Source organism: Myotis lucifugus, unplaced genomic scaffold, assembly GCF_000147115.1.
Source record: "Myotis lucifugus unplaced genomic scaffold, Myoluc2.0 scaffold_37, whole genome shotgun sequence".
Lineage (NCBI taxonomy): Eukaryota > Metazoa > Chordata > Mammalia > Chiroptera > Vespertilionidae > Myotis > Myotis lucifugus.
This window is the reverse complement of record NW_005871085.1, coordinates 362,247-374,313: the sequence shown is the minus strand read 5'-3', so window position 1 is coordinate 374,313 and position 12,067 is coordinate 362,247. Positions and strand designations below refer to the sequence as shown.

General features: G+C 54.8%; 1 protein-coding gene across 1 annotated transcript in view; it reads left to right on the top strand.

Annotated features, from left to right (window-relative positions):
* The window catches only part of PTPRF (protein tyrosine phosphatase, receptor type F), an 82,398-nt gene that overhangs the window by 5,964 nt on the left and 64,367 nt on the right, over window positions 1–12,067 (top strand). The window contains exons 2-3 of the mRNA XM_023752810.1: window positions 901–973; window positions 7,973–8,108. Of these exons, the coding sequence (XP_023608578.1) occupies window positions 8,018–8,108 (91 nt within the window). The 5' untranslated portion in view covers window positions 901–973; window positions 7,973–8,017. The remainder of the gene's footprint in view (window positions 1–900; window positions 974–7,972; window positions 8,109–12,067) is intronic.

Genomic DNA, 12,067 nt, shown 5'->3' with positions numbered 1-12,067 from the left:
TATGTGTGCCAGCGGAGGAGGCATTCCAGGGCACGCCTTCATTTAAAAATTATAGAGAAGCAGAAAGTCAAAAATAAATATTGTTTCTAAAGCTTCTTTGAAGGCTGCATGTATGCTGGTGTGGTTCTTCGAAGCTGGCCTGTTTTCTGTGAACTCATTCATGCGTTCATCCACTCATTCAGCAGACCTGGATGGAGCACCTACTATGTGCCAGCTCTCTGCTGGGTATTGGGGATACAGAGCTGGACCGGGCACACACCCAGCTTATGGGTGTGACTCAGCGACCACTCGGCAAATGTGTAAATAAATAAATCATCACATTTGTGGTCACTGCTCCAAGGCAAGGCCCAGCATGTAGTCTAGGACACCATGTGAGAAAGAACCATTGGCCCTGAGATCTGAGGGGTAATTGGCTAGAAAAACATGGCTAGTGTGTTCCTGGCAGTGGCATAGGCTGGGAGATTGGAAGAAACGTGGCACATCTGAGGATCAGAAGAGGAAGCTCTTGCAGTTGGCTGGTGGGAGGGAGGGGAGCATGGGCAGGTAGTGCTGTAGAGGGGGGCCTCGCCAGCTGCTCCACTGGCTGGATGGTTATGCCGAGGAGTTTGGACACAGTTTTACTACCGAAGCCAGGGACTTGGTCTGTGTTGTTTCCAGCTGTATCCTGGGTGGCTGGGAGCAAGTCTGGCACATAGTAGGTGCTCAGGAGTATCGAATAAGCGAGTGAATGAGTGAAGTGAAGGGCATTGTCACTAAATGGGGATCTTCCTTCAGGAACAGTTCCATAACCTGCTTTTTTCCCTCCCTGCATAAACAGTAAATTTTGAATGTCTTTCTGTGTCAGTAGTTGTTCTGCTGTGAGGAAATTCTTAATGTTCTCATTCTATCCACTCTCTCCAGGAAGGAGCAGAGGCCTCGGTTATCCAAGAGTGCTGGTTGTCCGAGAGTCACTGGTGTGAGCAGCAAAGACCTGGTGAGTGTGCCCGAAGTGTGCGGGGTGTGCATGTGGCTGAGAGACGCCGGAGGCCTGGACCAGGGCGGCGGGGATGGAGGTGGAGAGAGGGGTTGTGAGTGCTCTGAGGGAGGCGGGGTAGACAGGACAGGGTGAAGGATTGAATGTGGGGCACGAGGGAGGGGAGGTGTCAGGGACTGCTCGGGTTTCTGACCGGAATGGATGATGGAGGTGGGTGGGGACTGATACACAGTTTGTCGGCTGCTGTAGGTGTGAAATCGGCTTCTGGGTGACATCCTGGGATCTCTGCTTTTCTGTTTACCGTGTTTCTGTAGAAAAGACTGTTCTCTTCAACTGTCGATTGTGGTAGGAGGAGTAGGGTACCCATAGGATCCGGAGCACCTCATTCCTAGTCTCCTTGAGGTCCACTTCTCTTTTCTTTCCGCTAGAAGCACAAGTGGGTGGGTTGGAGAGTTAGGTTGGAATCAGAGCATGATGGGCCTTGGATGTCGGGCTAAAGACTGGACTGTTTGCTGAGGGTGATATGGCGGCATTGGAGGTTCCTGAGCAGAGAAGCAGCATCCGTGCCTTCCTCTACCTATTTTCCCATCCTTTTGTCTACTTATGAAACATTGTGTCTACTGTGAAATAAAGCAGCCAAGCAAAGTGCGCTAAAAAGGGGGCATTGGTTTGTGTGCACAGTGGATTGGGAGGGAGGGACCAGAGGCACGAAGCCCACTTAAAAGGTGGGCGGTTGCCCTGGCCAGGTAGCTTGGAGTGTCATCCCGCACACCAAGAGGTTGCGGAAGGTCAGGGCACATACCTAGGTTGTGGGTTCTCTTCCCAGTTGGGGCGTGTACAGGGGCAACCAATCAATGTTTCTCACATCAATGCCCCCCCCCCCTCTAAAAATCAATAAACGTATCCTCGAGTGAGGATTTATAAAAAAGAGGTGGGTGGTGAAAGTCTTACTGACGTGGTGGTTGGGATGGGTGCAGGGCAGATTCAAACGTATTGACCCGCTATTGACCTGCTGGGTGTGTGGGATGAGGAAAAGGGAGAATTTGAGGAGGGCTGGTTGGCTTGGGTGACCGGGTCACGGTGGCACTGTCACTGAGATGGGGACCTGGAGGAGGAGCGGGATGGGGGAGGATGAGTTCCTGTCGAGCCATCCTCTGAGAGCTTGAAGGCAGAGCCCAAGACTGTCTTGTTCATCATCCTGCCTCCTGGCTCAGGGCCCAGCAGGGCTCACTGAACAGTTCTGCACAGACGGCTGAAGGAAGAGGGCGTGGAAGAGAGGGGTCTGGCCTGGGCAGGGGAGGGAAATGAGCGTGTATGGGTATCTGCCGGGGGCCAGGTCCTGTGCGGCGAGATGGACATTGAGGTTATTTAGAAGCAGCAGCAAGAAAGGACTTGTCACAGGTGAGAAGGGTCAGATGGGGAGGGTGGGAATACCTTATATCCCTTTACCTGTCCATTCTGAGATGATGGCTCTTACCTACCTGGGAGCCCAATCTTACCAGAAAAGGTGCCTGCAAGTGAAACCCCCTGTCTTCTGGGGAGGCCACTTGCTGCTGGCATGTGTGAAGGTGGGGTTCCTGTAAAGCTCTGTTTCTGGAGGCAGTGCTGACTTGGAGGGGGAGGGGAAGGTGCACTGAGATCCTGAGGCCCAGGGACAGCTAATATAAGTGTTTAGTCAGGCAGAGGCCTCCTTGGGTACGGGCCCAGGGTGCTTGTAGGGGACTGGGTTCTGGGGCAGGGTCCAGGGCAGGTCATGTCAGGCTAGGCTACGTCAGCGAAAGATCGTGCTGTCTACATCAGGGTTTTTCAACCTCGGTACTGTTGACATTGACCAGATAATCCTTTGTTGTGGAGGCTGGCCTCTTATAGGATGTCTGTAGGATATCTAGCAGCCTCCCTTGTTTCTTCCCACCAGATGCCAGTAGCACCTGTCCCCCACCCCTGTCCTCAGTGTTGACAGATGTCTCCAGACATTGAGTCATGTCCCACGGGGGATGGAACCACCCTGGATTGATATCACCTCTTGCTGCCTTTACTAATCTGTACAAACCTGGAAAACTGGGGGTGGCCAGTCCAGGAAGCTAGTTAGTGATGGGTGGGTCACTTGAGCTGAGTTCTGAAAGGTGAGTAGGTGGGGACAGGAGAAGGGCCTTCTTCCCAGTAGAGAGAGCAGCAAGTGCAGAGGCCCGGGGGCAGCCACATTGGTGAGCATTACCCCAAGGGAGGCTCCACTCCTCTGCGGAGGGAGGCTGAGGGCTGGTGGCTTGGGATTGTGGCCGTAGGAAGGTGCCTCTGCTGGTCCCTTGGGTCTGCCCCCAGAGCTAAGCCTCTGCTGGACCTTATGCCCTCTTCTTCTCTCCCCCCCCCCAAGACTCTGGGACACTCTTTCTAATCCCCCCTCCATTCTCAGGGGAGACTGGGAAGCTGAGGGGGCCCAGCTGTGGGAGGGCAGGCGGGCTGTGGCTGTGCTCAGTGACAGGCCAACTGGCGGGAAGAGAGACAGGCAGCCTGCTGTCGGCTGCCGCCTTCCCCAGGGCTGGGGTCCCGGCTGAGCCTGTGATTTATTCCGGTCATAATTCGGCGGTTGGTTTGGTGAGAGTTGGAAGCATGTTGGTTTTCCCTTCCCAAGTGTAACAAGCCTGTTTCCGCCTCCGTGGCCGCTGCTGCAGTGCCACGCGGTGAACTGTCCAGGACGTGACAAAAGGGCTCGGTTAGCTGCCCGCTGATTAGAAGATGAACAGCTTCCAGCTCTCGCTGCCCTCAGGCTCCTCTTGCTCAAACACCAGCCTCTCCCCTTGGCCAGCGCTCTGTGGGGCCCTGGATACCCCTCCCTCTGCTGATGTCCATTTTGGGGCCCCAGCCTCCTGGGAACCAGGATTCTGGCCTGGGGAGGCGACTGAAGGAACAGGTGGTATTTGGAGATTAATTAATATTTGTGAATAACAACACGTGCCGAAGGGAAACAAATCAGTCTGTGTTTGCATATTCACGAGGAGGTCAGAATGATCCCCGCTGTGCTCCAGCCAGGGAAACCCCCCCATTTCTGGCGTCACAGGGCCCCCGGGGGGTGGGGCTCGAAGGCTGACAAGGGTGGCCAGGTTGGGCTGCATGAAGGTGACGTGACCTCTGTGTAACATGCATTTCCATGATGATTGTATTGAGTCCCGTGGCTTGGTGTGGTGCCTGCTCCCTCTTCCCTTTTCCCTCAGAGAAGTGACTCCCAGGGTCTTTGATTTCACAAACCAGTACAGTTTCCAAAAGCACTTGGGTGCCTGACATGGAGTTGGCAATTTTTTATTTTGCCAAATAAAGACATTATTAAAAAAAACAAAAAACTGCTATCTGCTACCACCATCATTTCATACCAGAAAGGACATTTTAACACCAAGGACAAAATTTGAGAATAAAGGACAGTTCTTCCCAAGAAAGGGCAGTTGGCAGTTTCACACTGACAGCAAAGAAAAAGGGTCTATTGTATATTCGAAGCCATTCTGAATGTAGGAAAATTGCATTTAATTATATTCTGCAGCATCATACAGTGTGGAGTTTGTTTTCCTGTCCATGTCAGTTCGTTAGAACCGATGGTCCACAGTGCAGTTCAGAGATGCGTCCGAGTGTACAAATGTTCAGGCCTTGTTTCATCTCAGGTGTTAAAAGCCCAGACTCACCCAGCCGTGGTGGCGAAGGTGGACGCTCTGCTCTTAACACTGTCACGCCGGATTCTCTGCAACCCCAGCACGCTGGCATCGTCCCCGCCCTGCTCCTCGCCCACCTTTTTCCCACAGGTGACCCTGAGCACTCTGGAGCGGGGGCCGCCCAGGGGTCGGGGACTCTTGACGAGGAGGCCCCGGAGCTGGGAGTGGCCTGCACCACCTGACACGGGACAGGCTCCGTGCCCAGAATCTGGGGCGGGAGGGCAGCTTGCTCATGCCAGGAGCTGGTGAGGGAGAGGCCCTGCTTCGGACAGCTACGTGGTTGCCTGAGTAGTTCCTGAGAAAGTGTCTGTGTTTGTGTGTCCCCGTACCTCCTCTCTCTCTGGGCAGCCATGTCCCTGTGTCCATGGGCCGCTGGAAGAGCTCTCTGGGGAGGAAATGTCTTTTCAACTTCTCCACCTTTGTCTGTTCTGCTTTCTGGACCTGAACAGTGTCGTGCATACTCTAGACCAGGGGTGGGCAAACCTTTTGACTCGAGGGCCACAATGGGTTCTTAAACTGGACCGGAGGGCCGGAACAAAAGCATGGATGGAGTGTTTGTGTGAACTAATATAAATTCAAAGTAAACATCATTACATAAAAGGGCACGGTCTTTTTTTTTTTTTTTAGTTTTATTCATTTCAAACGGGCCAGATCCGGCCCTCGGGCCGTAGTTTGCCCACGGCTGGTCTAGACCCAGAAACACAGGGGGTCCAGGAGTCCCCAAGTAAGAGCCACTTGTCTTTTGTCACATCCAGCGGAGGTTACCAGAAGCCCAGGTTCTCTGACACCATGGTCAGACTCTCATCCAACATTGTCCCTCGTGCTGTCTGCTCTGTGTTATATCCCCGTGGTGGCTGTGTTATGGACATAGGACCCTTTCAGTCTATAACGGGTGACACCTCTACGATAAAGTACTGGAGAGTAATACAACTGTAATGTCTACCAGGCAGCTGCACTCCCATGATGTGTGGAACCTCTACACTATGTTGATGTCTGCACCTGGGTGTTACATTGCTGTGTGCACCAAGGCAGCTACAGGGGATTAAGACTCTGTAATAATTATATTGGGGAGTTACATTTCAGGGTGACTGTGCTGTGTAATTGTACCTCCATAATATCTGTTTTATGTCGTTTCATCCCCTTTATGTCCGAACCAAGGAGCTATGCTCCCAGGATGTTGTTCCTCGGGGTTGAGTCCCTGCGATATCTGCACTGCGGGGGTTCACACCGGCTGCTTTCCCTGAGGTTAAACCTTTGTGAATGTTGTATTGTTGCCCCCATGATATCTGTATAAGCCCCTCTCCCTGTCTTTTGGTGCAACACTCCACTGAGCTATGAGCCATGATATCTGTCTCAGAGACTACAGGAGGTTGTGTCGGGACCATACCTGCTTGTCAGCCTGACAGGGCGTTTCGCCTCCTGATGTCTGCTGGGATGTTGAATTCTGTTGTTGGCTGCACCGCTGAACACAGGGCCATGATGACCAAGCCCAGACAGGGCTCTGTGATATGTGACCTCCATCCCTAAATGGCCATGCAGGGAGGGCATAATTGTGGAGGCTCCCTCTCTTGGTCTCAGCCACCTGAGCTCTGTGATCATTGAGCAGAACCCCAGGTGTTATATAGATGGGGCTGGATGCCCATATACCCCTTTCAACTTACTTTCACAGCTCAGCTCCTGTCTCAGACTTCTGGCAAGATTCAGGACAAGGGACATCTCCCACCCATTTCCCTTTGTGTCCAGCCCGCTCCACTTCACAGTCCTGCTGGCTTTGTCCCAGCCCCTTTGCTCACCTACTGCCCTCTGATCTCATGACCTTTGACTTCCTCAGTTGAGACTAGGATTCAAGTTCTAGGAAGGAGTAGAGCCACCTTTGAGCCCTGTCCTTTTGTGTTCACCTCTATGAAGGCCTCTTATACTCTCTCCCTGTAGTCCTGTCACCTCCTTGCAAATTTTCTTATTGTGGGTCAGCTGTGATCACAACTCTCCCACCAGAGTCAGTGCGTACCACTGTAGGGCCATGAGGTATGTTCACTATCACTCGCCCTCTATGTCTGGTGGCATTTTTAGAGCATCAGTGAGGGACTTACGTGCCAGCCCCTGCCCAGAGGAAAGTAGAAACAAAGCTGGTGGTCACTGGTGTGAATCCCCTGAAGCCCTCTATGTGGGGACATGGAAGAGGCCCTCAGGAGTTCCCCATGGGGGCTGGGCCACGGAAGCGGTGCATCTGTACTTCGTGGTGTGAGCAAAGGCCTGGAGGCATTCAGTCGGCCCCAAATGTGATCTTCCCCATGCACAGGTTCCTGTCTGTTGGGTGACACTTTTGAGCCTGTGGCTCTGTGAAGTTTGCCCATGTCCCTGCTGGGACAAGAGCAGAGGAGGTGTGGGTTGAATCTAGGGTTCAGCACCCCCATCCCTGGCCACTAGGGCCTCCCTATAGTTTCCCATTGGAATGGGAAGGTGCCATGGGAATTGGTAGGACGGGGGTAGCCAGGTGGGCAGCTGCAACTTGTCAAGAGCGTGTCCTGGCGAACCTGGACAGGCTGTGGCTTTGACTTCAAGCCTCTGATTCCTGGATCCTATCAGCCACTATCAAGTTTGTGCTCAGGTCTGCACTCAGCATGTGGGGTCTGGCCTCCTGCCTGTTCCCTCCCTGCTGAGACATGAGGGGGAACAGGGTGCCCCAGGGGCTCTGGAGTCCCTAGCCTGTATGGGTCTGCTAACTTCTCCCTGATCTCTGTCTCTGTCTTGTTTTGTTTAGTCTCTGTATCTCTGACCTCGTTTCCCTGTCCCTGCCCCTTATGGAGGCCAGTTGGGAAGGCAGGATCTGGGGTGGAGCGTCCCTGCCCCCTATTCAGGTTTAGGGAATGACCTGAAGGCCTCTTATACTCTCTCCCTATAGTGTGACTATTGGGCTATTTTGGGGGGGCGGGGGGTCACTGGAGGGTCAGTGAGGAGCCTAGGTGGTCACAGGGGTCAGAAGGTGATCATTGAATAGTACAAGGGGGGATCTGTTGGACTGGGCTCTGGATGGTCAGTGAAGATGAGCAGGCGTCTGGGTGGTAAGGCCAGGAGGTGGCATGGGTGGGCAATAGGGACATTGGTGGACAACAGCTAACTAGCCCTTCTCTCTCTCTTTTTTTTATTGATTAAGTTATTACATATGTGTCCTTATCCCCATGTTACCCCCTACCCACCCCCCCCACTCATGCCCTCACCCCCTGTTGTCTGTGTCCATTGGTTAGGCCTATAGGCTTGCATATAAGTCCTTTGGTTGATTAGCTTGCCCTTCTCTCCATCACAGGTAGATTGTCCTGGGCTGTGGCTGGCCGTGGCACTGGAGCTCTGGATGGCCCCTGAACCAGCACCAAGGAGGAGGATGGTGCCCCTTGTGCCCGCACTCGTGATGCTTGGTTTGGTGGCGGGCGCCCATGGCGACAGTAAGTCTGACCCCTCAAGGTGTGGGATCTCCCAGCTCAAAAGATGGTGTCCCTCCTAGCAGGACTCTGGGATGGGGGCAGGACCGGCTCCTAGGAAAGACAGGGTGGCTAGCTACCCCTCCAGACCTTCTGTCCTAGAGAGAACCCCTCACGGAGCCCCCCCCATCCATGCTTCCTGGATGCATCCTGTGGAATGCCACATGTCCCTTAAGGCACTGCAGGATTGGGCATGTCTGAGTGTTATCCTGTTTTATGGGCTGACGGTAAGACATGTCCAAGATTCATGTGGTCATTGGGTGACATGCTCAGGCGTGTATTGTGTCCGCCACTGCAAATCTGTGCGGAAGGCACAGCGTGAGCCGTGTCGGGGGTTGGCGTGGGAATGGGGGGGTGATGCACAAGGAATGTGAATGACCATGGAATGCCACTTGTATCCACAGATACAGAGAGGGCTCAGAAGGCAGAGCCATTATAGCTCTTCCCTGGGCTGGACCCTGGAGATTGAGGTGTGGAGACACTGAGCCCCTCCTTCCGTCTCCCCTGAATCTTCAAGACAAAGGGGCATCCCCCTCTCCCCGGCCCTCTGCACTTGCCCAGGAGGCAGCTGGGCTCCAGCACCCCTGTGTGTGTGTTGGAGGAGGTGGGATTGTCCCCTGCCCAGATCCAACTCCGAACTTTCGTCCCTTTCCTGCCGCCCTTCCCCCTGCCTGGCACTACAAGACTGGCCGCCCCGTCACCATGGTTACCATTGCTTGGTTACTGGTGGGAGGCGGGGCACAGGGCGGATTTAGCCAATCTGCACACTGAGGGGGAGGGGCGAGGTCGGAGCCAAGGTCCCTGGGGGAAGGGGCTGTTCCCAGCCTGTTCTGAGCCCAGAGGTGGCTCAGGGCCAACCCAGGGGTCAGCAGGCCATAGGGTTTTCCACACCCCCCTCTCCAAGTCGCTAGGCAAAGATCTCTCTCCTTGCTCCACACAGGCCCTTTCTCCTAATGGCTCATTAATTATTCAGGACCAGATCTGGAGAGGGGTTGGACTGGAGCTCCTGCCCTTTGTCCTCCCTGGTGGGGCTGGGAGGGCAAGAGGGAGGGGAGGTATTCCTCCCAGGGCGTGGGGTGAGGGGTAATGGGAGCACTGAGGTGCAGGCAATGAGAGGGCTGGACCAGCCGGAGCAGGGTGGGGATGGGGGTGGTTGGAGACGGCTTGAGCCTGTAGGGGCAGGTTGGGGTAAAAGTCATCAGGTGTCTCCCACATGGGCAGGGAGGCGAAGGCTTGTCAAGACTTAGGTGTGGTCAGTAGCCCTTGGACATTGTGGCCCTTGGACATTGCTCTCCCTCCCCCACCCTGGACACTCTCAGGGCCTTCAGACAGGGAGCGTGAAGGCAGAGGGAGAACCGCCCAGCTGGGCTTTCGGAGTCAACACATCCTGGGAGAATAACTGCCTTTCCCCCTGCTTCAGACCCAACATGCCCCAGCCTGTACCCCTCACTCTCATCCCCCCAAACCTGCTCGTCTTCCTGTGTTTTCTCTCCTGGCGCATGGCATTACCACCCACCCAGCCACCCAAGTCAGAAACCTCGGCCTCCTCCGAGCCTCCTCCCTCTCATACCCCACATCTAATCCATCACCAAGTTCTGTTGTTTCTACCTTCTAAATATCTCTGGAATGCATCCACTTCTCTCTCTGCTCCCTTCACCCAAGCCACCCTCAGCTCTGGTTTGGGCTCTCCTCTCTCTTTTCTCATAATCCATTCTTCATTCCAAAGTAAGAGTCACGTTGCAAAATGAAAGCCTAATCATGTCACACCCCCATCCCCACCAGTTTAAAACCCCTCACTGCCCTAGCTGGTTTGGCTCAGTGGAAAGAGCACCGGCCTGCGGACTTAAGGGTCCCGGGTTCGATTCCAGTCAAGGGCACATGCCCGGGTTGTGGGCTCAAGCCAATCCCATGATTCTCATCATTGATGTTTCTCTCTCTCTCTCTCTCCCTTCCTCTCTGAAGTCAATAAAAAATATATTTAAAAATAATAATAAAACCCCCCACTCGCTCTCTGTTGCCTTCAGGATCGAGCCTAAGGGTCTCAGCTCTTCTTTAGGCCCTGCATTGTCAAGCATCTGCCAACCTTATCCTGCAGTCTGGACCCTCTCCTCCCTCATCCTCCTCCCCCCATGCTGACCTCGTTCAGTGCTCAGTTCTCCCCAGGCCTCTGTTCCTCTTGTTTCCTCTGCTTGGAACACTCCTCCCCATCCCCTTCCCTGACCAGTTCCTGCTCACCTGGAGCCATCGCTTCCTCCATGTGCTAGTCCTCTGTGCTCCCTCGGATTGCATAATTGTGACTCTCTGCTTTGGGTCTGCCTGGCCTATTGGACTGTGAGCTCTGAGGGATCAGGCCATGTCCAGCTCAGATCCTGGCGAATGAAGGGGTGGGTTAGGCCTGGACCCCCAGTAGGAATTGGTACAGAGCAGAACAGTTTTTAGAGCAGAGTCAACAAAACCTTCACGCTGGTCCCTTAAGAACCAGAGGTCAGGGTCTTGAATGTAGGAACCAGCCAGAGACCCTGAAATAGGTGAATTGGGCTCTGCTCCCAGGCAGAGAACCATGAAACGGGGGCCTGGGCTGGGCCGTGGTGACCTGACCGGGGAGGCAGGGTCTGTCTTCCAGGCCTGCCTTATACTGCACACACGTTTGGATCTGTCCCCCTGCTGTGGCCAGGCTTGAGCTGGGCTTGGGAGACTGCTAGCCAGGGGCCAGCCGCAAACGTGGGCAGGGCTGCCGCAAAAGGTAGGGCAAGCACCCCAGAGAATTGACGACCGGAGCAGTGAAGCGTGGAGCGGACAAATGTGTTTCTATAGGACTCTTAACGAGACAAATGAATGGGGGCCCTGGCCTCTGAGGGGAGCCGAGGAAAGGGAGGTGGAGCAGCAGCTGCCAGAGGTAGCCCAGAGGCCCCAGCATCAACGCCTCGTCAGATCCAATGGAGACCTGGGCACCTGGGGCTTGGGCAGTTCCCCCAGCTTCTCAAGGGGAGGCTGTGTGGCCAGAGCTGGTCCTGAGCAGGAGGAGGTTTCTGCCGATCTGCCATGCAGGTCGGGTGCCGGACGGGAAGCATCCACACAGGCCTGCCTTTGGGACCTGCAGAGTGGGTTACTACTGCGGGTGCGGTGACCTGGCTGGGCACAGAGGCAGTGACCTAAGGATCTTGGGAGGAGGGTTGGGAGACTTCCTGGAAGAGGGGGAGCCCCTGCAGGGTGAGTGGGCATTTGCTAATGGGGGTATCACATAATGAGAGGAGATTGGGGGAAGAAGCACTGGTGGGCCTAGGCTTCTCCATGGAGCTCATGGGAAAGCCACAGTGAGAACCATGCCCCTTGTGTCCCCAGACCTCGTGGGATAGACAGGGATGCAGGCACCCTGATTATGGCTCAGTTACTTGGAATCTTAGGAGGAGAGAGTCGGATGCCTGATGGCTGGAGGGGTAGGTGGTGGGTGGGGACAAGGGTCTGAGTAGCTGAGGATGTGTCTGTCATATCATCCCCCGCCCCCCAGAGCCTGTGGAGCTGGAGCATGCAGGGTGCTGCACGCAGCTGTGCAGTGCCTCCCCCCCCCGTCCTTACGGGTAGCGAAGACCTGGACTCCCGTCTAGACTCTGCCCTCTGTGGGACTTCCAGCAGGCGGTTTTCTCTCTCAGGGCCTGTTTTCCTATTGCGCAATGCGGGTAATCACTGAACAGGTTAACCGAGGTCACCTGTTCAAGGCACCTGGCACGTAGTATGTACTTCCCCCAATCGGAGACCATGACCTAGGGCTCCCTGTGTGTCCCCAAGAACCCAGGGTTGTCTTTGAGCCTGCTTCCTGGGTGGGGGGCAGGGGCAGTCACCGGAGCCAGGACTAATGAGTCCCCAGCTCATTAGGCGGTTCGTCGGACTGGGGAAATCACCTCTCCAGGAGCTCCCTCCCCTGC